General features: G+C 33.0%; 1 protein-coding gene and 1 non-coding gene across 2 annotated transcripts in view; both read right to left on the bottom strand.

Moving 5' to 3' along the window:
* Positions 1-25622, bottom strand: part of TkR99D (Tachykinin-like receptor at 99D) — a 544278-nt gene that overhangs the window by 147315 nt on the left and 371341 nt on the right. The window contains exons 3-5 of the mRNA XM_085955182.1: positions 4530-4685; positions 2423-2479; positions 776-926 (exon numbers count right to left, since the gene is read on the bottom strand). Coding sequence (XP_085811308.1) covers positions 776-926; positions 2423-2479; positions 4530-4685 — 364 coding nt within the window. The remainder of the gene's footprint in view (positions 1-775; positions 927-2422; positions 2480-4529; positions 4686-25622) is intronic.
* On the bottom strand, positions 14755-14861 carry LOC147078830 (U6 spliceosomal RNA). Its single transcript, XR_015071684.1, has one exon. It is a non-coding gene; the product is annotated as a U6 spliceosomal RNA (small nuclear RNA).

Below are 25622 nucleotides of genomic sequence, written 5' to 3'. Positions count from 1 at the left end.
TAAGAAAATTATCAGACACACAAGCCAACACTATCAAGAATGGCAGAGTTTCCATTTACGTCGCATATAATGCTTAAACAAAAATGATGCTTGTGTTCTCGATATTTCTATACGGAGTCGAGTCGTGGACCCTGAAGGCAAGAGAACAAGAGGCAATTTATGCCTTTGAGATGTGGTGTTGGCGCTGAATGCTTCGCATTTCTTGGACGGAGCACAGGACGAACCAGTCAATCATCCAGAGACTGAAGATAAAGGAACGGCTCTCGACGATATGTCTGAGGAGAATTCTGCAGTTTTTTTGACATATTGTCAGGCGCGGACCGGACAACCTGGAGAGACTGGTAGTTGGGTAGCCTGCAGGAAAGGCGAAGCAGAGGAAAAGCGTTTGCGTGATGGAGCGACCAAGTGAAAGAGCTGACTGGGAACACCATCCATTCTGCCCTGAGAGAAGCGGAAGATCGAGAAGGATGGAAAGTCTTGGTCGCTCAAAGGATGACGAAATTTAAATGTAGTCACGATCCTCAGCCATGAGTTCACGACCAAGAAGAGATAATTCGGAAAAAAATATGTAGCAAAATAAAGATCCCTTTTAAATTTTAAGCTAAATTTTGAAGTTCTGATGTCAATAAGTGATGTTAAAATCAAAGATATTGAATTGGCAAATAAATTTTATATTCGTTAGATAACTGTAAAATCAATTACACTCGACGGAACAATGCTGTAACACAAATGAAAAAGACTAATATATATTATATAATTATATAAGAGGACTTACCCTTCTCTTACTCTTAACGTTATCCAGCTGCCGCTGGGTGCATTCTCCAATGCTCTGCGACCCCCACAGTTCTACCCCAACGCGCGCGTAGGTGAACGTCATCGATCCGATCGGCAGGAAGTACGTCAGGATCATGAAGGCCACGTTGTATCTGGAAAAATGGCGCTAATTGACATCTAATGCGGATGTTTGTTCGTCTTACATCATGTTGTATATCGTAGATATTATTTACTAATTTGATACTGACGTAAAGTAAAATACACGTAATGCGCCCACGTACAACGTTGATGTTAACGATTGATTAATAATTAATAAAGTTAAGCTCAGTAGATCAAATTAAACTAGGTATAAAAATATGATTGTAAATTCTACATAACTATTTTCAACATTCTGTAAATAACACATTTTTCTAAAATGGATAATTTTACTATTTCATGTAAAAATTGATATTATACATATTTTTGATTTTCTGTTTGATGGAGGACAGATGCTATGGAAATAATAACAACATTTTATACACCATCGCATCTATTCTATACACAAGACTGCTATCGGCCACCATTGGCAGCTATCGAAGGTTGTTTTTCATATTATCGTATCGAAGTATTAGCACTTATTGTAACAATTACAATAAGGTAGTTGTAATTGTTACAATAAGTGCTATGTTTTAACAGCACCTCTCTTGGCTGTGCTAAAGTTTAGAGCGAGATAGACAGTTTAGACTGTTTAGAGACGGCTGACTAATTGTAACAATAAATATAATACTTCAAAACAAACGTATAAAAAACTACCCTCGATAGCTGCCGATAGCAGTCATGTGTATATAATAGATGCGCATGTCTATGTAATAATATTTACTCAAATGCTGGAAATAAAATGCTTATATATATTATCTTTTCATACCAAGCTGCCACATGACGTTTGAATCATGATTCACGCATATTGTATATTAATTTTAGATACGTATATTTTCAAATACTGATTCTAAATTACTTTTAATTAATTTAATGTCATTTGTACTAGTAAAATCCTCAGCATATTAATTTTTAATTGTCTCTACAATCCAATGTCTATCTTGTCCTCCTCGCGAAGTGGTTTTGTAACAGATTTTTGTTTTACGAGAAATTGGTATTAGCCATTTACTCAACATATTATTTCGTTCATGATTTTGGGTCCAAAAATTTAGAAAAAAAACAACATATTATGATTTTGCCAGATCCGGGATTCGAATCTGAGACACACGACATGTTACCACTCAGCCATCACGGGTATCTATTATACTCGTAGTATAAATTTCAAAATTTTCGATTTGGACATAAAGTGTTGTAAATACAATCACCTTAATTCTGCAGAGGCCCATATGAGCCGCTTAGAAACGAACATTAAAATCTTTATATACTAAGTAGTTGTTATTGAAAATTTAATACTAAATGACAAATATCAGCTGGTTAGAACAGTGAGAGATCTATCTAATTAGAATCTGTATGTCAAGGTTAATATATTTTTAGTATTTTTTCTGGGATCACTACAATGATTTTTTTTTCAACTTCAGTAATCGGTTCGTAGTTTGTCTGTTGTTGATGTAGGTATGCAGAGGAACGAGAAAGTTTAACCGAATTTTTATTTTCATCAACTTGTTTTACTTACATGTATTCGTGACTTGAATGAGCATCTCCATTTGTCCATTCCGCGTAACAGACTCTCCTGAAACAAAAGAAGCCATTATTAAGAAATCGAATGAACATACTTACTTTAAGGGGGTTCATATATTATATGCCAACAGAGAACCTAGCGGAAAAATACGAAGCTTGCAATTTGAGAATTCTTTTTGATAATTCACAATTTCAACTGTATTAATTAATAAATATGTATCTGAAAACAATAAAAAGTATTTTTTTAAGTCAAAGATAAACTTACAATAATTGTAAAAAAATGTGAATTTGTCACATATTTGGTACATAGGTAATGTTATTATTACATTATTTTTATGGATATATTTATTAATCAAATTTAGTTTATTAAGTTTTCAAATTTTAACCGTTGAGATTTTTGAATAATTCATAGTTTTAATACTTTTTAAACCTATTTTAAAAAACACCGATTTTTATAAAAAATATAAATGTGTGTAACTTGAGATCCTTTTTATTTATACAAATATTGTAAATTATTAAAGAAAAATCTCAAATTGCAAGCTTCGTATTTTTCCGCTAGGTTCTCTGTTGGTATATACGATCCCCTTTTATATATTAGTTAAGAATTGCGATACCGGTATTTCAAAAAAGTTATTTACTTAATTATTTATCGATACCGAAATACCGGTTTCATAAATCCAAAATACCGGTATTTTCAGTATAAAGAAAGCATGAACACATCACAAAAACTTTATAAAATATATCCGATGGATTTTGTTTAATTATTATTTTACTTACATTACGATTCAGTCAATATATTAGTATTTTAGTAGCACATAGCTTATACACTCAATTTAGTAGGAAAAATAGAACATAGTGATAAGAAATAACGTTAAATTCATTTTAAAAAACGTAAATGAGAGTGCTTTCTTAATACCGAAAATTCCGGTATTTCTAATTTTTAAAACTGGTATTGCAATCCCTACTCGTAACCTATTGCAGTGTAATATAAATATTTTAAATAATGATGGTTCATTGTATGAAAAAACATTTTACGTTTATACAAGGCGTTTTATCTCTCTCAGCATCTCAGTGCTGCTATGGAAAGTATGTATATTTGGTTCCATGACAAAACAGAACAACGATAAATATAACTATGACCTTTCAGGAAAAATATAAATTTAATATTGAAAATGTCCTATCTCTATTATGTTGATTTTTGATAGCGCAGATTTTCAATACGCCATAATAAATCAAATTATATACTTACCTAATTTCTGCATTACTAATCGCTAGAAAGCCTCAAATAAACGGGACTTTGCCCGCAGGCTTTAGATATATTATCTTAATCAGTACAATATGTTCAAAATAATTGGGTGACTAGGTACAACGAAATAATGAGCAAACCTAACCTAACCTAAATAGATTCCACAAAAGTTAATGTTTCATTTTTCCTCTGGCTATTCTGTTTTGTCAAATTCCGTTTTGTCACTGTTCTGTTTTGTCCGGTTACCTGTTATTGCATTATTTGTTTGTTATATTATTTAAGTTGATATTTCGTTTAAATAATAGTAATTTACTAACCGATCAATAATTGGACATTTAGTAATAATTTATGGAATTTTTAATAAAATTATTTTATATTACATGGAAAATACACAAGGATTACGAATGTCGCTTTCATTGTCGCAGATAATATAGACATGGCCCCCACAAAAGGGGGGCTGACAGGGCTCTAGCCCAGGGGCCCGGCGTGACGGATCGACCATATAAATGAGATAAATACGCATCTTAAATTTGCTCTAATTGTAAAAAAGTCGCCTGCGGCGCTATTTTACTTCGGGATTATTACCATTTTAAAATGTATGGTTGTTGTGACGTGTTGAGTGATACTCGACAACTCCATAATACGATGTGTTAAAAAATCGCTAAAAATACACTGAATATTATTTGACTTCGTACACCAAACACTACTGTAGAGCGTCAGACTGCCTTTAACTATAGCGATAGGTGGGGGGGCCCGCCCAAGATCCTGGCCTGGCCTGGATCAAGATGCGGGGGAAATGAATATAGCTATTATAATTTTGTGAAGTAACAAGGAATAGTTTTTATAGATCATTCACCTGATGTCTCCGTTTTCAAGAGGAATTTCTACGGTGGTGAAGTAGATCAACATGGGCGATCCTAGGGCGGCGCTCACCAGCCAAATTGCTGCCGCGACGGCTAGTGTTGCTCTTCTGCCCGCCCTCGGTCGAAGAGGACGCATTATTGCCATATACCTGTAATGAAAACAAAAAAAAACATTAATAAATAATTACAAGATAAAAAGAACTTTTTATATACAACGTTATTAAATTTTATGTTGAATTATTATGCTCAATATGCTCAAACTTGTACTTGATATGAAGTAAATAAAAAAAAAACAAACAAACAAATATAGAATACTGAAATGTCATTTTGACATTTCATTTGGATTTCCGTAGTAACGAACGTATATATTAATAATTTAGTTGCTAGGACCACCCCCTTAGCAACCAATAAGAGTCTTCTATTTTTTACGGATTTTTCTGAAATAACTTTCCATACAAAACAGTATTAACTGAAAATGAATTCAATTCTGATTAAAGATGACTAAAAGTATTAAAAGAATGCATTGGCATCGTGTTCTGATATATTCTAAGAGTTTCAAATGTCTAGCTAGTCGGGAAGTTAGTTAAAAATCGATTGCAAGATTTATACTGGACAAACAAGCACCGGATAAACAAGAATACGAGCTAATAAAAACGTTGTAAAAAGAAAAAAATAAAACCTCTAGGAAAAAAGGATTAGGAGGAATACACGGTCTTCTTCTTCTTGTGAAAGCCTCTTTCATAGGCAGGCTACCATTATGGTAATTTATATTTTATCATCTGCTGCTTGAAACAGTTTTATCGAGTTTAATTTGTAGCAACTATAACTATCTTAGAAATAGAGCGCATCAGTTGTTTATTCTCCCAAGGTGCAGAGTCAACCTGCCACTGGTAATGCCAATTGGGAGGGCGATAACTATGTTCAACGAAATTGCTTCGGGTGTTGATATATTCCACCTACGTGAGGATGAGTGTAGGTGGACGTTGTTTTATAACTTCTTAAATTAGGGTCTGCTTAACTCATCCGGTGTACTTCCTTGTACCTATCTAATTTATATTTTTTGTATTTACACATTTCTACTGTTTAATAAGTTACTATCTATCTCTATACTGATCTATCTCTTTTTTTATGTAATACTGTTTTATATTTCTTTGTTTCTAAATTTCATGTTGTCAAAGTCTTAAACTTATAATTTGTAATGTCCACAATATGTTAAAAATAAATAAATTGAAATTTAATCAATCATGAAGATTTTTAAGGCATGAAATGCAAAGTATTCCTATGATAACGAATTTTTATTTATTTGTTTAGAAAAGAGTATTATGGCATTACAGCGATTAGCTAATGACCTATAATACAATATAATAAATACAAATTATAAAAATGACTTAATTACAAAAATAACAACCAATATAACAAGAAAGTAAAAAAGAAAGTATCTGCTTATGTAGATATTAAAGTAAAATGATAAAAACAATTATAAATTTAACCTATTTAACACGTCCACAAATATGATATATGTAGTAAATAAAAAATAAATCAACCTTTATGGTGCCATCAAATAAGTTAATCGCACGATACACAGCATCGTTAAACATCACATACGTCCTGCGTGGTATCATAAAGACCGTAGAGTTACGAGTGATATTGGTGGGAACATGCAAATTAATATTTACCAGTATATACCAATGACATATTAAAATGTCATTGGTATATACGGATTGTAAATGAACCCACGAAGAAGTAAAAAGAAATGCTTTAAAAGAGCAATCACTCTTCGGGTGGACAAGGATTGAATTGAAAGCATACCCAGAAGGAAACTAGTCGAAAAATTCATTTTATTATCATTATCATAAGGAAAATAATATAAAGGGTAATATAACAAAACAAAATACAATAAAAACAACCTACGATAGTTTGCTAAGTATGTTATTTAACCCCTCCTTTACGATGATAATAAATTCCATTCATTCCGGTGATGTCAGTTAAAGTTACCCTACGAGGTTGACAGTATTCTTCTTCTTCTTCTTCTTCCACCCTGTCACGTTGGGCCACCAACATTGGGGCATAGGGCAAGCACAAGTTGGCGCCACTTCCCTCGGTCCATTGCCAACTCTTGCGCCTCCCGCCATGTCAGACCTGCAGCACGTAGGTCGCTCTTGTAGCACCGCTGCAAGGTTAGGGAGGGGTGGCCACGGCGACGGAATCCTTTAAGCTGTGCCACAAGAGTACGAAGTGTCGCACTCTTTGGCGGCATCCGCAATACGTGTCCCAGCCATGTAAAGCGTCTCTTCGTGATGACTTCAATCACCGAAGGCTGTTGTGTCTGCTCACAAACTCAGGTGTTTGTAACGCGGTCGTACCAATGTACCCCTAAGATTCGGCGGAGACATCGATTCTCAAAGCTCCAAAGTCGAGACTCTTGAAGCTTAGTAAGATGCCATGTCTCACAGCCATACATGAGCACAGGTAGCACGCACGCGTTAAACAAACGACATTTGGTCCTCACAGAATACAGCCTTGACCTCTATGCGACTCCAAGTTGGTTGAAGGCAGAACCCGCCACACCCATGCGGATTCCAAGCTCACTAGAAATACCATCATGGGTGGCACCCAAGTATTTGAACCTGGACACCAGCACGACGGGCAGACCGGAAACCTGCAGAGGATACAGTATTACAGTAGGTATACAAAAAATGCCTATTTAATGGAATGGTACAAAACTTAAAACCACAAACACGTATTAATATTATAAACAGAGTACTTAATTAGAAAAAATATAAATTTTAAGGTTAATTCCAATGGTAATCGAGAAGTTAATGTCTGCTATGGATTCACCTGATTCCTAGATAAGATAAATGAATCCAAATTCATACAACTTTACGTTATCGACGTAATGTGGAGACGGAGAGCTTTTCTATGAAATCTAGATCAGATAAAATATATCCAGTGCGAAAAACTAAAACTTCTCTGAAGTTTTGCTTTCAAAATTTGTTTCAAGAGTTTAATTTCTTGCCGGTTTTCTAATAAACATACAGTACATAATTTTCGTCTTTATCGCACCATCTGGCGGTATGTGTTAGTACTGCAGGTTGAGAACTCCTATATTATTAGATTAATTTTGCTATCTGCCAAAATTTACATATTTGGTCGACCAAGTATTTCGTCAGAATGATAATAAATAGTTACAAGATAAAAAGAACTTTGGTACTGTTCGGTTATGAGGAATACTACAGCGGAAAACACATTTTTAAAATAGCTGATATACTGGATTATTTGTTAGGTTAACCTAACCATACCTAACCTAACCTAACCCAACCTAACCTAAACTAACCGAAGCTAACAAATAATCCAGAATATCAGATATTTTAAAAATGTGTTTTCCGCTGTATTCCTCATAACCGAACAGTACTAGAACTTTTTATATATAATGTTTTTAAATTTTCTGTTGAATCATATAAACTTGAATTGACTAGCTTAAACGATCAAAAAAAATTGTACTTGATAGAAATACTGAATAAATATAGAATACTGAAATGTCCTATTGACATTTTATATTGATTTCCATAGTAACGCACGTATATATTAATAATTTAGTTGCTAGGACCCCAGACCTCTAGCAACCAATAAGAGTGTTTGACTTTTTACGAATTTCTTCCGAAATAACTTTTCATATAAAACAGAATTAACTGAAAATGCATTCAATTATACTTAAAGATGGTTGAAAGTATTAAAACAATGCATTGGCATCGTGTTCTGATATATTCTAAAAGTTTCAAATGTTTAGCTAGTCGGGAAGTTAGTTACAAATCGATTGCAAGATTTGTACTGGATAAACAACCACCGGACAAATAAGAATACGACCTAATAAAAACGTTTTAATAAAATGCGTTTTCGAACAATAGTAATTTGTTAGCTACTCAGATGCGTGGGTAAATTATTGTTTATGTCAAAATAAAACAGCTGACAGCAAACAGAATCATATTGACAGAATTTGCGCCATCTTGTCAAACAGTAAACTGAAATTTTACATGCCGAAAATAGACATTAGCCAAGCGACAGTGAGAATCACAAAAATTAATAATACCACGGTTGTCCAATCTAGATAACAATACACAAAGCATATTTATCTCTATAGAGACAATAATAATTATGGATATTTTTAGATATTGTTTAGTGTTATTTTGTTAATTTTTTTATTATAATTAGAATGGCACGTCTATTAAAGCATAACACGTAGGTAACTCCAAACCATGCAAAATTATTGTGATAAAATTGTTATTATGTATTATATTATAATATTTAATAATATGAAATAACACTTTCAACAGCAGTTACCAGGCACGTTAATTATAATTAGATCGGTGCTTTCCAAACTCATGGGCCGCGAAATGTTTCAGTAGCTACAAGTATCTATTTATTTGTGAATATTTTTTACAATCATGTACATATATATTTAAATTTGTCAAATAAGAACACATTATGAAAACTTTTTATTCAAATATTTATATTGACCGAAAATAATACTACCAAAAAAAGAATTGAATGTATGGAAGACACTATTAATAATTCTGATTAAACAGAGCAAGTTCTTTAGTATTCATCTCCATGAATTTACTGCTTGGGCCAATATTCACATTCATTCATTTCTTCCCACCTACTTCCAAATGCTTTATTTATTATTGTCGCCAGACAAAGGCGACGTGATTCAAAACCTATCTATTTGACCTTCGTTGCGCTAAATCTGTTACGGTTTGAGTGGACGTCGCGTCTATATCATCCATCCTGAACTTATCGTCATCATTCATCATCCTCATGATATATCAGCCATCCAAAGGTGTATCGTCCATTTACCAGTGCGTGAGTGCGTGAACCCTGAACCAGTTCCAGTGCGCACCATCCCTCTAAACATCAAAGGTCAGTGCCTGGTATTCTCCTATAAATCGCCCCCCCCCCCCCAGATCTGGAATCCACAAGCATCCAACAACCTGCATCCTACAAAATTACAGTCCACAAAAGCTCAATCATTTACTGCTATTACAAATTGCGCACTTTTAATAGTTTTTGTTAGATAGCAGTAGGTATAATTTGTATTTCTGTTCGGATTTTTTTTGGCGCAGGAGGGTCAGTGATTATTTTTCAGATTTTTGAGTCCGTGCTATAAAAATGTTTGGGAATCACTGAATTAGATAACCATTCGAGCTGCCGAGTTGGTTTGGTATCCATGTTTATGTTATTCACTAAAAAAGTATGTGTGTTTTAAAATTCCGTCAATATTGACAATAATTTTCATAGTTTTTGTTATAAGGTATTATAGTGGAACCCTAATTTAACCACCAATATGCGCAGATGCAGATATATTCTAGTGCGCAGTAATTTTGCAGAGTGAATGTGAGTATTGTAACGGTTTTTGTTATCGACTTTACTTATATCAACTAAAGCTTACCACATTCAGACCGTGGTACTTACTAAATTTCGAATTACGATAATTGATTATCTTCAAATGCAATGCCGTTACCTGTACGCAATTAATAAAGATTTATAATAAAATATTTAGTTAAAATTATTACCATTTATATAATGTTTGAGGCTTTCACGCTTGTTTTTTATCGTAGCAGATTTTTGGGTTTCCACATTGAGTCCTTATTCCTTCTTTCCTCGACGTTTCGGGATCGTTGAAGAAGCCGTTATCAAGAGATGATTTATGTTTTATGATGAAATGTAGTGTAGGTATTTTAATGTAAATGTTGCTCTAAGAATGTCAAAAGGAATCCGATTGGCTAAGAGCAAACGTTGCTCAGAGTAATATTGTGTCAATCGTTACGACCAGAGATACCGGCTCAAATATTGGATTTGCTGATAGTACCGGAAGCCATGACTATTTATTTATATATACAACAATCAGAATTTCTACAAAGAGTTTGATATAAATTGCATTCTAAGTATGAATAATCACTAGCAATAACGTTGATGTTTACAGTTTCGTTAAACGACCTGACTATTAATTGGAAGCTTTGATATCAACCCCAAGCGATGTAGACCACCCTCCACGTAGCCTTGCAATTTGGAATATATATTTTTTAATTATTTTGAATTATTTAATGAAATCAGCCAATCAGATGCCTGGCATTTAGTAATACACTAATACGCAGTGCGTATTACACACAAATCTTGTCACTGTGTACAATTATTGCAAAGTTACGTAGAGGATACTATACGCTCTCTTTTACCGCGTCTTGTTTCATGCCAAAATTATATTTTTAATGTAAATTCACGTCCTTTTCATATAGCGGCCCGTGTTCTGTTCACATCGCATAATATAATAATATTGCGGCTATTGTTATAATATAATTAGGTACGATATTAGCTAGTTCTGTTGTTTCATAAACTCGCCACAACACGTTTCATGAAACTAGTTTCGAAGAAAATAATCTAACTTGCTTTGGAGCGGCAACAGATGGCACTGTCTAACGTCGCACACCTGTTTTGAGAAAGTTTTGGCGAATATGTCTGATGGAACAAAATAATATGTATATGGAAATCTGGAATATTTTAACATTTTGAGCACATACAAAGTTTCTAAAACTCTTTTATTGTGCTTTTTGGTAACGCCGTGTTTCTTAAATGGTTGTATATTGTTGTGCATTGGTATTTTAGAAATTTATTATCTAAGAACAATGTATAATAATTTATTGTCTTTATTAATTTTACAAAATAGTATAACCTTGCTTTTTTCCTTGTCGCTATTAACACTGCGTGGATTTTGGTCTTATTAAGTATCAAAATTCATTCAGGAATTCAGTGCCCGAAATGGACCGGAACACACTAGAGCGTGGCTCCGGTCCGTGAAAAAAAAGAATATTGCATTTCGATTTGTGAATTATTAAACAGTAATAACATTCATTTTAAGTACATTTTATAGTACTATTCGGTTATCAGAAATACAGCGGGAAACACATTTTGAAAATACCCGATATAATGGATTATTTGTTAGTTTGGGTTAGTTTAGGTTAGATTAGGTTGGGTTAGGTTAGGTTAGGTTAGATTAACCCGTTAACCTAACAAATAATCCAGTTTATCGGCTATTTTCAAAATGTGTTTTCCGCTGTATTCCTGATAACCGAACAGTACCCATTTTATATGCAAATTGACGGAATCGTGGTAAAAATATATATTTGTGACGTGGAGTAAGTTCAATACATAACAATGTCACGGTAAAAGTTTAAAAAATGTTAAGTATTCTATTTTTTGACCATCTGAGCTTGGCGGGGAACTATGTAAATAAAAATATAGCAATATTTCAGAAAAAAATATCAAGAGCTCCGGTTCGTAAAATTTTCCATTTTGAACGCTTTCCAGGATGTACACTGAAGTAATTTAAATCTTGATCGTCACTATATTTCTACTTTGTATAGGGGTTTATTTTGCTTTTCGGCTTCCCGAATGTCAGTTAATACATCACCTGTGACTTGTCTATCATCAATCGACCTTCTCGAACATCCATCTAAAACGACCCAATTTGATGCACTGTACGATATATTGTGTATTTTTGTATAGGTACAGTACAACTTGTTATTGTAACTCAGTCTCTACCCTGACTGTGACATTATGGGTTCGAATATAGTGTACTGCATGTCCCGTTCAAATGACTTTCTGAAAGTTTTTCCATATTTATTTTTTAAATATTATTTTATTTATTTTAATTTTAATATTCATAATATTTTCAGCAATCAGCTCGAACAGGTGAAAAACTACATCTATATGGGATAAAAAGTGGCTATAGATAGATTTATATTTGATGAAATTGTTCGCAGAGTAAAGCTGGGCTGGAGTGCTTTTGGTCGCTGAATAATGTCTTCAAAAGTGACCTTCTACTGTACCTAAAGAGCAAAGTGTTCAACCAGTGAATGCTTCCCGTAATCACACATGCATATAAAACATGGACCCTAAGTAAAAGAGACATTCATAAACTTAGAGTAGCACAACGTGGTATGGAGAGGTGCATGTTGGGCATAACGCGAAAAGACAAAAAGAGAAATGAGTGGATTAGGAAACAGACAAGGGTTTGCGATATAATCCTCAAATAGAAATGGGCTAGATGCATAGCTCGAAGAAAAAAACAGTCGTTAGACAAATCATAAAAAATGGACAAATTTGTAAATTTTTTCAAATCTTATTTTTCGCATCGTTGTCAATATGTCGAGTACGCTGGGTGTGCATCTGAAGTCTTTCAAACTCTTTCAGGTGTTCCCCAAGGATCAAATCTTGGACCAATTATGTTCCTCATATTTGTCAATGATATAGTTTAAGCCATGGATGGAGTAGAATTTTTACTTTTTGCGGATGATTTGAAATTATATGCACCAATTCGCAATGAGTTGGACTGTTGCATGTTACAGCGAAATCTCTGTTCAATTGAAAGTTGGTCAAAAAAGAATTTAATACTGACAAATGCTTTTGTATTACTTTTTCTAGGTCAAGAACCCCGATTAAATATAATTATATTATGTCAAAAAATTCTTTAAAACGTCAATCTGAGGCGAAAAATCTTGGGATAATTTTTGATTCTTCATTATCCTTTCACTCGCATATAACTTCCACGGCTCTACGTGCGAGTAAGCTTCTAGGATTCATCATGCGACAATCCAAACCATTCAAGAATCCTAATGTATAACGCACACTCTACGTCTCATTAGTGCGTAGCATTCTTGAATATGGGTCGATTATTTGGTGTCTTTATGAGGTTTCCTATAAGCTTATTTTAGAACGCGTCCAGAAGAAATTTCTTCGATGTCTTTATTTTAAAACATTTAACTATTTTCCTTTCGATAATTCGTCATATGATTATTTTCCGACTGCCTTTCTACAAGGCATGCTTACTTTTCACTCTTTTGAATCTCGTCGGTCCCTTGTGCTGTTGAAACACTTTTGCCTGTTATCGCGAGGGATGGTTTCCAATCCTGGTGTCCTAATGAATTTGAATTTCCATGCGCCTGTCAATTACCTACGTGGTCGCAGCCATGATTTACTCTGGATTGGAACCGTTTCCTCGTGTCAAGCCTATCAGGCACCATTAGCGAGGGGTGCAAGATTAGTAAATGCGCTCCTTAAAGACATAGACATTTTCAATGATGTACTTTGCATTTTGTTTTTGAAACTGTATTTTTCTGTATAAAATTGTAGGTTTTTTGTTCTCATAAATTATATTTTTTTGTATTAAATTGTACTTACTACTTTGGACGCGGAAGACGCACACGGTGCGTAATGACCAGGCGGCCGATCGATGTAATTAACGTGCATTTTAAAGGGGGCAATTAAAATCTCATTATCTATTCAGCAGCGAAAGCGTTAAGTATGTTTTGATTTTTTTTTTTTGTTATTATCATTGTTATTATATATATATTTCTTTTTCTATATTCTCTTCTCTCTTGTGAGGGTAATGTTTGACTTATAATGTAAATCTCATGTTGTGTACGTCTTGAATTTAGATTTGTTATGTCCACAATGTTTTGTATTCTTAAATAAATAAATCTAATCATCCAGTGGTACCCGAGAGGTACAAAACGTCCGCAAGGTAGACCTAGAGGCCGCTAGATCGATGAAATTATAAAGTTCTGCGGAAGTACGTGGCAACGCAACGCACAGGACCGAGATAAGTGGAATCAGCTTGGAGAGGCCTTCATCCAGCAATTGATAGATTCAGGCTGATAATGATGATGAATGTTTATTTCCCCGACCATACTTGATCCTATGGGCTCCCGCAGAGTGGAGGTTTGTATTAACAGGTTTAGTTTTTACGAGAGATAGGTGTTGCTCAACCTAGTAGGTCCATACTGTGATTCATACACAAATTGAAAAACAATAATATGTGTCCTTGCCAGACACAGGATTTGAAACTGGGACCCACGACGCTATAGGCCGACGCTTGAGCCGCGTGGCCATAAATAATAAATAGCTGGTCTTATTAGTGCTTTTTACGAGATACATTTCTAGTGTCGGTTCAATGACGTGGAACGTAACACCTTGTTGTCCAGTTTCTTTATCTTGTTATAATGTGAATTAATAATTATTATACAATATCATATTAAAAGAAATCTTATTGTTGAGTGTTAATCTCATAAGGAGAGTGATCGATCCTCTAATTTGAACGTGCAAGTCGAGGGGAGAGACCCCCGCAAGGACCGCCAGGGCATCCAAAGATGTGGTCCTGTAGGCCTTAAAAATGTGGAACGCTTCACGATTTTGCGTGTCATACTTGCGCAGGGGCCATGCTAATCTTCTCTGTATCGTTCCAATTTTAGTATATGTACTGCCGAAGCAAATACTACTAATATAACAATAAACATAACATTAAATAGACGCATGTTGGATTTATATGACAAATTATATTTCGGTCGGCATGCGTCATTTGCACCCGCAATCCGCGCATCGCCTAGCCACGATCTTTTTAGACCATGCCTCAACTGAGGTATAGCCTTAATATAGCTTCCAGTCTATAAAGCTTCATAATTACGTATAATAATCCGGTCAGGAGTCAATTATGTATTTATTTATTTCAAGACAATTAAATTACGTAAATATTAGTAATAAAAATAAATCGCAATTTATCAAAAAAATCCATTAAGAAAACGTCAGTAGCCTTCGTAGTCGAGTGCGCAAGGTGGTGGGCTCTCACTCGGGAGCTCTGGGTTTGATGCCCGATGAGGTTGTCACAATATAATATCATTAGGTATGTGATTTTATCAATGCCTCGGTGTAATTATGTGATCGTTTCATTTTTAATACTGCACTACAATTTCACTAAACTGCTGATTAGTACGTGTAATAGTGTTAAAAAATAAATAGTATATATGCATATATATTATATTATAATATCTGTATGTTATAAGTTATATATTATATATCATTATAAAATTAGTAAAGGTAAATAATTCGGACTATTTAATGAATGAGTAATAAATCTTTGTAGAATGATTTCGAAATTTTGTTAAATACTTAATGTTTACTAACTTATATTAAAAACAAAAAATCTTAAATTCTCTAACGATAGGGCAATTTTAAGTATAATGTGTTTTTTTTGATCTAATAATATCTTAATTTAGTGCTTATATAAAAATATCGGGTCAAAAAGTAAGCCCATAAAGCTCGGTAAACGCACGTAGCAGCAAAGTACTATGAACCGAAAAGAGTGGATGAAGCTAGGAGAGACCTTCATCCAGCAGTGGATCGACCCTTAATAATGTAACAATATTCTCTGTAAGTTGATAAAAATTTACGCGTCTGGAGATGCTTCAAAGCGATTCTCATAGAAAATAACAATACTCACATCGATTATAATAAATTCAGAAAATATACCGTCAAAAAAATCTGTTAGCAAATAAAAATGCATACAGGTTGTATCGTATTTTTATTTGTGTGAATAAATTAAGATAAATTTAATAATAACGAAATGAAAAAACCCTGCGCCCAAATAAGCACATTATATTCCGTAACAAAGAATATTAGAAATATAAAAATGTACCCATTAATTAAATTCTCAATACGCGAGTGCCCCAGTTTGATAAAGGAAGCTTTGTTGGTAGAGCAAAGAAGAAAAATAAATAAATATGATAGTACCTATAATGAAAAAAATATTAACGATTTATATTAATTTAAAAATGTCGCCCAGACAAACATTTTTTTAAAAATTCATAAGATATTTGCTACTTGATGTAGATAACGGCAATATTAAATAGACTACACTGTGAAAGTTGAGTACTGGCTAGAATTATTTTAAAACAATGCAATAATAATGATAATACTGGATTTATAGCGAATTGAGGTTTTCTAAGAAATCTGCTTTTCACCTTTGCCAAAGTTTACTATGGATATACCATTATACATCGTTCGGTGTTCGAATTAAGAACTAGCTCATCACAGTATAAAAGTATTGAATGATAAATTATGCTAAATGTTAGCATGTGTCGCTCTCACTCAACGGACAACTTGTATTAGTGGATGTATTGCCAATGTAGTTTTGTAACAGTGTTTGTTGTTACATGTGTCAATTTTTTATTTGTTAAAATTGTAGAATTTTCTAGCGAGTCGGGAGCATCCTTTATATTTTATTCACAATAGAATTACCATGGTAACAGTCGAGCTTATGGATCGCACAATGCTTTGTAGGCGTCGAAAACATCGGTGTATTTAATGCCTTTTTAATCGCTCGTCGCTGTAGGATTGGTTTGTCGAATAGACCAAATGTCAAATGTTCAGGAGACGAAAAACAAATTTGATTATCCTATATTTAAATACATGAAGGTATTTAAATTGTTGTTTTAACAGCATATGATTGCTGTTTTCAGTTTAAAGCAATTTAAAGAAAAGGATGGTTCTGGTCCATTTAGATACAAAAAAATCATTCTGCATTCAAAGGTCGATTTTCACAATAACGGATATTCGACAAACCAATCGTATAGTGACGCGCTGTCTTTTGTGGTCACATTTCGACTCTCTCTATCTAACTAAAAAAATACATATTTTTAAAATGTGCACATGTAAAATGTCATAAACTAGGCATTAACCTAAATTGTTGACGTGATTGACTAAATTAATTTAACCCAATCCAAAAACTACCATTTACCAAAGCATTGATTGGTTTATTACACATAGTTATCATTTTTTTAATGCTACAACAGACCATGCACCCCATGACATTAGTGTAGTTAGTAATACAAGTAGAATAATCATAAACACCCAGGCTATGAGAAAATCCCATAAATATATTGTGACCTTACCAGGATCGAGTCTGGAGCCTCCGGTTGTAAGGCCAACTTACGCAATTAACTACGAGGGCCGCAGGTTATTAAATGATACTTAAGTCGTAAATGATTAAAAAATAGTGTAACCTACCTAATATCTACTAAATTAGAGTATCTATCAACCAAATTGAAGAAAAAATATAAATAAGTTAAGAATTGTCTTTGGTAGGGATTTAAAATAAATATGACATTAAACAAAAATTGTAATTATCAATTTGTATTTGTTTTTTCGTAATGCATATCCGCTTCTTAGATAAAGTTTATGGATTCCATGCGTCGTCTCCAAGAATCGATCGGTATGCTTCTTGCATCTTGCATACCCTACCAGGATGCATTAACTTTGCCGTACATCATTTTGTAGTATTTTGGCAGTATTCTAAAACGTTGGAATCCAAATGGCTTGAAGAAACTACAGACCAAATTGAAACTCTCTTGAGGTGTCTATTCTTGTTAGTAATAAAGGTACAACCCGCCACACATGCAATATTCACCGCAAGAACATGTTTTAGAAGTTTAACAAACAGTTTCTCTGAGTCTTAAAGTTGACGAGACATAAAGTCGTGGTTGCTTCAAGTTTCGAGGTGAAAGTTTATTTATCGTACAAGAATAAATAAATACAATGATAAAGATTACATAGTGATGTTATAATCGCGAGAATGGATGTACTGGTGAGATTGATTGTATTATTGAATTGACTGGCGATGTAGCGAGATGTTAATATAACTGAGAGACTGGACTCGAGTGGAATGATGGTTGACTGTGTCGAGTGACCAGACTCGAGACGAGTAATGCGCCGAGTGATGAGTTATGGGTCAATTCAATTCAATTTTAATTCAATTTATTTATTTTACATATTGTGAACATTACAAATTATAAGTTTAAGACGTTCACAACATGGCATTTAGGAACAAAGAAATATTATTAAAACATTATTAACTTATTCTACAGTAGAAATATGTACTTCAATATAACAAAATATATATATATAAAGTAAATAGGTAAAAGGAAGTACACCGGATGAGTTAAGCAGACCCTATTTTAATAATTTATAAAATAACGTCCACCTATACTCATCCTCACGTAGATGGAATATATCAACATCCGAAGCGATTTGGTTAAACAGAGTTATTGCCCTCCCATTTGTCATCACCAATGGCAGGTTAGTTTTGCTCCTCGGGAGAACAAACAACTGATGCTCCCGATTTCTAAGATGGTCGTCCAAGCTATTTATATAAATGCAGTCCATATAATCCAAGAGACATTGTCGCAATTAAACAAATCATAATAGACGCTGTTGATCGATGTTATGATTACGGAAATTCCGCTACATTGTTCTGTTTTTACAACAAAACATACATATTAAATTCTGAGTGGTATGATTGCTACAGATGGAACTTGGTTCTGACCAACTATAACCGGTAAGTATCAGGCATTCCACATTGAGTTAAATACTCATCCGGCCATTTATATTATTTATTATCCATAGCGTGCAGTCCTAGGTTTATAAACAGTTGATTTTGTGTTACCAAAGAACATGTGTGAAGCCATTAGTGTATCCATTACAGTTGTATCTGACAATATGCACTATCTCAATAAAATTAGTGTAATATCATTTGACATATTGCTATCTCGATTACAGACTCCAAAAGGTGTGTACCTCCATGAAACTCTCGATGAAAGCAGAGATCCGCAGAGTACGTCATCCCATATTTCTAAGGTATTCAAAATTACATATTTTCTGTAATAAAGAAACTAAAATTCTTAAATCTGTGTATTAAAAAAAATATCATGAAAATACGGAGACAGTAATTTCGTTTGCTAAAACAATCCCGGCATACTTCGTATATACTATAGAATAACAAACGAGCATAATATAATCATTATTAATAATAAAAATGTTTTATTTGAGGAAATATAAATTAAAATCTTTAAGCTTCCAAAAGAAACAATAAGTAAGCAAAACATTTATATTGAAAAACGGAAGAGGAAATTAATTTCCATGACAACGCTTTGTTTGTCTTTTGATCCGAATTCAAATTGAATGGTGTATGGCAAAAAGGGCGATTTGAATATATTTTGAAATAGGTGTAAAAGATTTTCAAAATTGCATTGCAATTTAACATTATAAATAATAATAATTTTATCAATTATGGTTTGTAATAAACCATTTCTTTTATTCAACGAATAATTCACAGGATTTTCAGAATGTAACATTCCATATATTATATCTTCTCTGTTCTGGCAGAACACACTAACTGGAGAATACTAGTTTTGAGTAATTTGACTTTGAAGTTGTTAAAATGTTTGAAATAATGGTCTATCATGTGAGTTTATTAAGTAATCGTAAAAAGGGTGACTTTAAAATAAAGACGGTTTATTTATTAAGAAGGTTTCCAGACGGTAAAGTTTGAAATAAGGAACATTTTGGTGCTAACTCAATATGTCATTTTTTCGAATTAGTGTCTTCTGCCAAAACAGTGACGATATGTTGAACGTACGTAACTTGAAAACACTTCAGATATTATATACCCATTAGAAAAAATCATAATACTCGTATTATCCTGTCGAGCTTCGTATTTTTTTCAAATATGATTTTCCTAGTGGGTTTATATCTGAGGTATTTTCAAGTTATGTATGTTCATTATAAAAAATGTATAACAAGTGAGAAGCAGAGGGGAATGGGACAAGTGGACGCCAGGACAATCGGACGCCGCACAGTTGTAGACACGTAAACAGAACATTGCAATTTAACATTATAAAAAATAATAATTTTATCTATTATGGTTTGTAATAAACCATTTCTTTAATTCAACGAATAATTCACAAGATTTTGAGAATGTAACATTCCATATATATCTTGAGTTGAAAATGTCCCACTGAGGCGGACGAAACCGGTCCTAATATATTAATTAAAAGTGGAATAAGTACTATAAAAAAAATTGCGTTTTATTAAATAAAAACAACAATACGTAAACAGAAGGTAGACGAAGAATTTTAATCAGTTTCTATCTACTACTTAGTAGTTTTAATTCATTTTACTCTTAACATAATGTTTTTTTATTGCGGATTGAGAAATACCATGCCTAAGGCTTTATATAAAAATTAAAAAACCCTTTTTTCGCTGGAACGTAAACATATGCACGATTAAATCATTATTTACGTGTGCATATTTAAATTATCACCAACTATTAAATCATAATGATTTAAATATAAATATTAATAATAAATATTTTTTTTAAAAGTACTTATTATTGCATAACGACTATTTATTTTCGAATCGCGTGGCGTCCAGTTGTCCCGGCGCAGAGAGGCTGAGTGTGACCGATTGGACAGAAAAAAATCGAGATACTGAGGACGGTTGTGCAGTTAGCCATGTACTTGAATGTAGTGTTAGCTTGATTAACAATTAATACATACATAGTAAACAAAAAAATACAAAAAGAAAAAAAAATGCTACAATATTCATGTTATTATGTATCAGTGGCGAAGGGTGACTTTTTGAAAGAGGTAGGCTGTGGGAGTAACCATGCTTGTCAGATATATTTGCGGGAAATAAGAAGAGAACCTAACTTTACTACTGATGAATAGGTACGCTAAAACGAAGAAATTTCAAAAGCTTAATTGGTTTGTTATAATTAGTTCATAAAAATAAGCAATTAGTTTGAATTACTTATGTATTTTCCTAAACATTTATAAACGTAACACACGCTCGAAATATAATACCTATCATCTTTGAAAATATCCGTTGTTGTGTATATATTATGCTACATAACAGTTTATAATTTAACCCGTAAAACTAGACATTTTAAAATACTTATAAATTGTCTAATGAGTGAACTAATAAATAAATAAAAATCACGAGATAAATTATTTAATATTTTTAACAACAATCAAAACATATTTATGTGATTGAATCCAATAGAAATTATTTTTTAAATTATTTTCTTATTAATTATTTTGAATAAATGTGCTCCCGCGACGTAAGCGCTAACGAAACAACTTGTACATTTGTATGCGGGACGCCAGACATTTTATAATAATGAGAAAAAAACTTCATATTGAAAAACCCGTCGATTCACGCGAAAATAATCCTATACAATATGTGAAGTGAAACGCGATGTGTTCTATTTTTTTTAAACTTTCGAGAGATGCCATAGATGGTGCTTATTGAAAATATGGGAAAAGATCGTAAAATTATGACAATTATAAGATAGATGTCTTTGGGCATATTGAATATATTTATTATTATTTGTGATTATATAAATACGTCAACATGAAAATAAAAAATATTTTTCTTAAGAAGGTAGGCTTTAAATAATCGCCTAGTATGGAGTCTTCGCTACTGTTATGTATATCTTTTGCTTAGATTATATGTTTATTATGTGTAGCATTTTGAAATCTTGCTTCAATATTATGTGGATACTACTAGTTAATTACATGGTAATTAGATAGGATGCACATGACTCAATTAGTAAAGCACACTGTCGCGAATCCAGTGGACGTGGGTTCGTGTGCTGCTGGGCATTTTATTTTTTATTTAAAAAAAAAATAGTATGTATATAGAAGTGTTTTCAAATTATGTATATTTATTTTATTGGTAAGAATATTATATGTACAAAAAATCGGCATGTTAATTTTCAAGTGAATATTCTTCTCTTTAATTAGAATTTATAAGATTACAGCTGTGTCTAACGACGTTAGATTTTTAATTAACTATTTTTTATGCAACGAATATTTGACAAGATTTAAGAATATAACATTCTAATTATTGAACATACATAATTTTGAAAACACTTCTGAGAAAATATCGTCACTGTTCTGGCAGAAGACACTAATTCGAAAAAATGACATATTGAGTTAGTACCAAAATGTTCCTTATTTCAAACTTTACCGTCTGGAAACCTTCTTAATAAATAAACAGTCTTTATTTTAAAGTCATCCTTTTTACGATTACTTAATAAACTCACATGATAGACCATTATTTCAAACATTTTAACAACTTCAAAGTCAAATTACTCAAAACTAGTATTCTCCAGTTAGTGTGTTCTGCCAGAACAGAGACGATATATTATAACAAATAGAAAAATCTTACCTCGCAGGAATCGAACCTGCATATCCATCGGGTATCGCGCCCACGCACATAGACCACTATGCTAAAGGAGTCATACTTAATTACGACAAATTTTAACTAATGGCCTTTAATACTAACTGAAGCGTTTTCCAAATTCAGCTACTATTGGCGATCGGTTTTTGTATTTTAAATCAAAAAGATTTTTTCTATTAATTCTCAGAAGTGTATTCAAAATTATGTATGTTCAACGTTAGATTTAACTGCATACGCCAAATGCAAATTTTATAAACTAGATCTGGCAAGAAAAACTCTAAGTGTGTGACGCTGATAAAAAAGCAGGCAAGAGTAGGTACGTGAAGTAATAAGATATTTTGAAGGTTAGTTGATGTAATGGCAGTTAATATTACTCGGCTTCTAACGGGTACTAAGCGACCTTGCTTTGTCAAAAAATTCACCCAGTTCAGTCGGCGTGCATAGCAGCAAGGAGATACGGATCGAGTCTAGTGTTACTAGAAAGTTCTAGGGCTACTTTCATTCAGCAGCAGATTCACCCCAGCTGATGATGATAATATAAAATACAAATTTGTCTAAAATTGTTAATTAGTCCCCTTTTGTATAAACTTATCCAATTATTTATTCGTGATCCCTATTAATTATGTTTGTTTTCAATGAAAAGCGCAAAAGAAAACATTTATATTTCCTGGTGATTAAATATCACGACAATGTACTGTTGTAACAACGTTATAAATCGTGCCTTTTGCTAATGGCGCCAATTGAGTGCACTTGTTTTTATCAAATAATGGATTTTATTTTAGAACTACATACTAGAGGAAATAAAATAGTTTCATTTATTATATAATTCATTTTATCAACAACCCGCCACTGCGAATTCAATTAATGCCACAATACAAACTTACAAGTACATTCATATGTTCATAATCATCAACCGTGGTCTAGCTGGATGAATGCCTCCCATAGCTACATCCACTCATTATTTATTTGATGTTGCTGTCATGACGTCTATCGAATCGAAACTATGCCACCCCGCAGGAATTTTTCAAAAAAGATTTTTTCTATTGGTTATAATAATATATTTCTCAGAAGTGTTTTCAAAATTATGTATGTTCAATAATTAGAATGATACATTCGTAAATCGTGTGAATCATTCGTTGAATAAAAAAAATCGCTGTGTGTACTTATGTACGCGCGTTAGAAGTTATACTTCTTTGGCGTAACAAAACAAAAACAAAACTTGTGATAACGTAGATTCTTCAACTAGCTCTTAATTATCTTCTTAAATTACACACTCACGAAAAAGGACCGCTTATTGGAACGCCGTTGGTTTATTTCTATACACTTTAACTTATATTACTAAATTATATAATTATTTATCATTGTTTTTATTTTTAAAGTAACAACTGCCACTATGACGCTTAATAGTTTGTTTACGTAAGGAATTACAAATGGCCGACAATAATAAATTCGCTGCCCAGGCAACGGAACAATTCTAAACTATAATATTATACTGTATAATCGTCACGATTGCAGTATCATACTGTGGCGTAATGGTAGTGCGTTCGGCTGATAACTGAGCAATCGGTGGTTCGAATCCAATCGAGTGCGTTTTTTTTCTGTGAAAAAATAAATTATGTGTCAATAATACACTCTGATCTGATTTTCCAAACGCGCCTAAAGAAGTATAACTTAAAAAATAGTTATTTAAAAATACTTATATAAATACTTAAGTGGAAGTACGTTATAACAAAAAAATTGGAGTGATCCTGATACCGGTTAGTAATTAAAGTAATTTAAAATAATAAAGCCGACTACCAAAAAATTAACGAAATTTTTCAAAGCGCTTCAGAGAGAATTGTTAAAACTACTAGTCAATTTCATCGCAATTAGATAAGACATAATATATAGCTTAGTTGCGAATCCCGCTAGGCGTCGTATTTTTAAAAACCAAAAAGGTTTTTTCTAGTGGCTATATTATTATATTATTTATCTTAGATGTTTTCAAATTATGTAAATTATATATTAATATCTTTTTTTTGCCATGTCCGATCCTAATAAGATCATATGGGCCTCCACAGGATGGATGTTTGTATTAACAGATTTTGTTTTGACGGGAAATGGATGTCAGCCACTTGCTCAACCTATTAGGTCCATACTCTGACTCATACACAAATTGAAAAACAATATGTATGAGTACTTGCCAGATCCATGATTCGAACCTGGGACCCACGGCGTTATAGGCCGACGCATAAGCCCCGCGACCATCGTGATGTCATGAAAAATCTGTTTATAGAGAGTATAAGGAAATATTTTAAACTATATCTACAAAATCTACATAAAAAAATCTACATATTATCTACAGGGGGCAAATGGTTGGCTAGGGCCTCAATGGAATGCATTAATGCCAATAGGTACATTTCTATAAAGTGTTGAGACGCTACCCTACAGATAGCCAACAAATCCTATCTCTAGCCTCCACGCGGCGTCCCCTGGGCAATGCAGATGTGGTGTGTCTTACGACAGTATAATCCATGTGTAGCTAATAGAAGAGGGTGAAAGGCGAAACTCTGGCGCCTTAAGGGTAAGCTCTACAGAATTGCCCTTGAGAATTGAAAATATGATTTTTTTATATGTGGTCCGGAATTGTTGGTCTACTAGCAATATACAAAGGTCGCCGACAATGCTTGTGTCAAATGTAAATGGTCTCTAAATTAAATTTAAATCATAAGCACGGTCGACGTGAAGACAGAATGGGGTGACCAAAAAATAATATCTTCTAATATAGGTAGGTACGTAAATGTTACTAAATTCAATTTGTTAATCAACTGTTTGGGAGAAAGTATTGCAACCAATATGATGATGACATTTTCAATTATGTGGTTGCCACAATATAAACTTAATAATATATTAATAACTTCTTAACCTGAAATTGTCCGAGAATTAAACATACGAAGGATGTTGAAATGCATATCTACCTACATTTTTATTTCATGTGCTATCCAAAAAACATTAATAATGAATAGTGTTTATTTGTAATGTTTAGGACCTACGTATTAAAAATAATAGGTATTGTTTAATTCTAATGCATATTTTTTAAAACGTAGAATTTAGTGTCTGCCTATTATAAAAAGAAAGTGACTTTTTATTGACTGCGCAACTTCACTTTTATACTAGTGAAACAAGTGGTAGGTAGAACCATT

The sequence above is a fragment of the Rhyacophila brunnea genome, unplaced genomic scaffold, assembly GCF_057557595.1.
Source record: "Rhyacophila brunnea isolate RB1 unplaced genomic scaffold, BYU_Rbru_1.0 scaffold_10, whole genome shotgun sequence".
Taxonomy (NCBI): domain Eukaryota; kingdom Metazoa; phylum Arthropoda; class Insecta; order Trichoptera; family Rhyacophilidae; genus Rhyacophila; species Rhyacophila brunnea.
The sequence above is the reverse complement of the archived record's forward strand: the minus strand, read 5'-3'. Positions and strand labels throughout refer to the sequence as shown.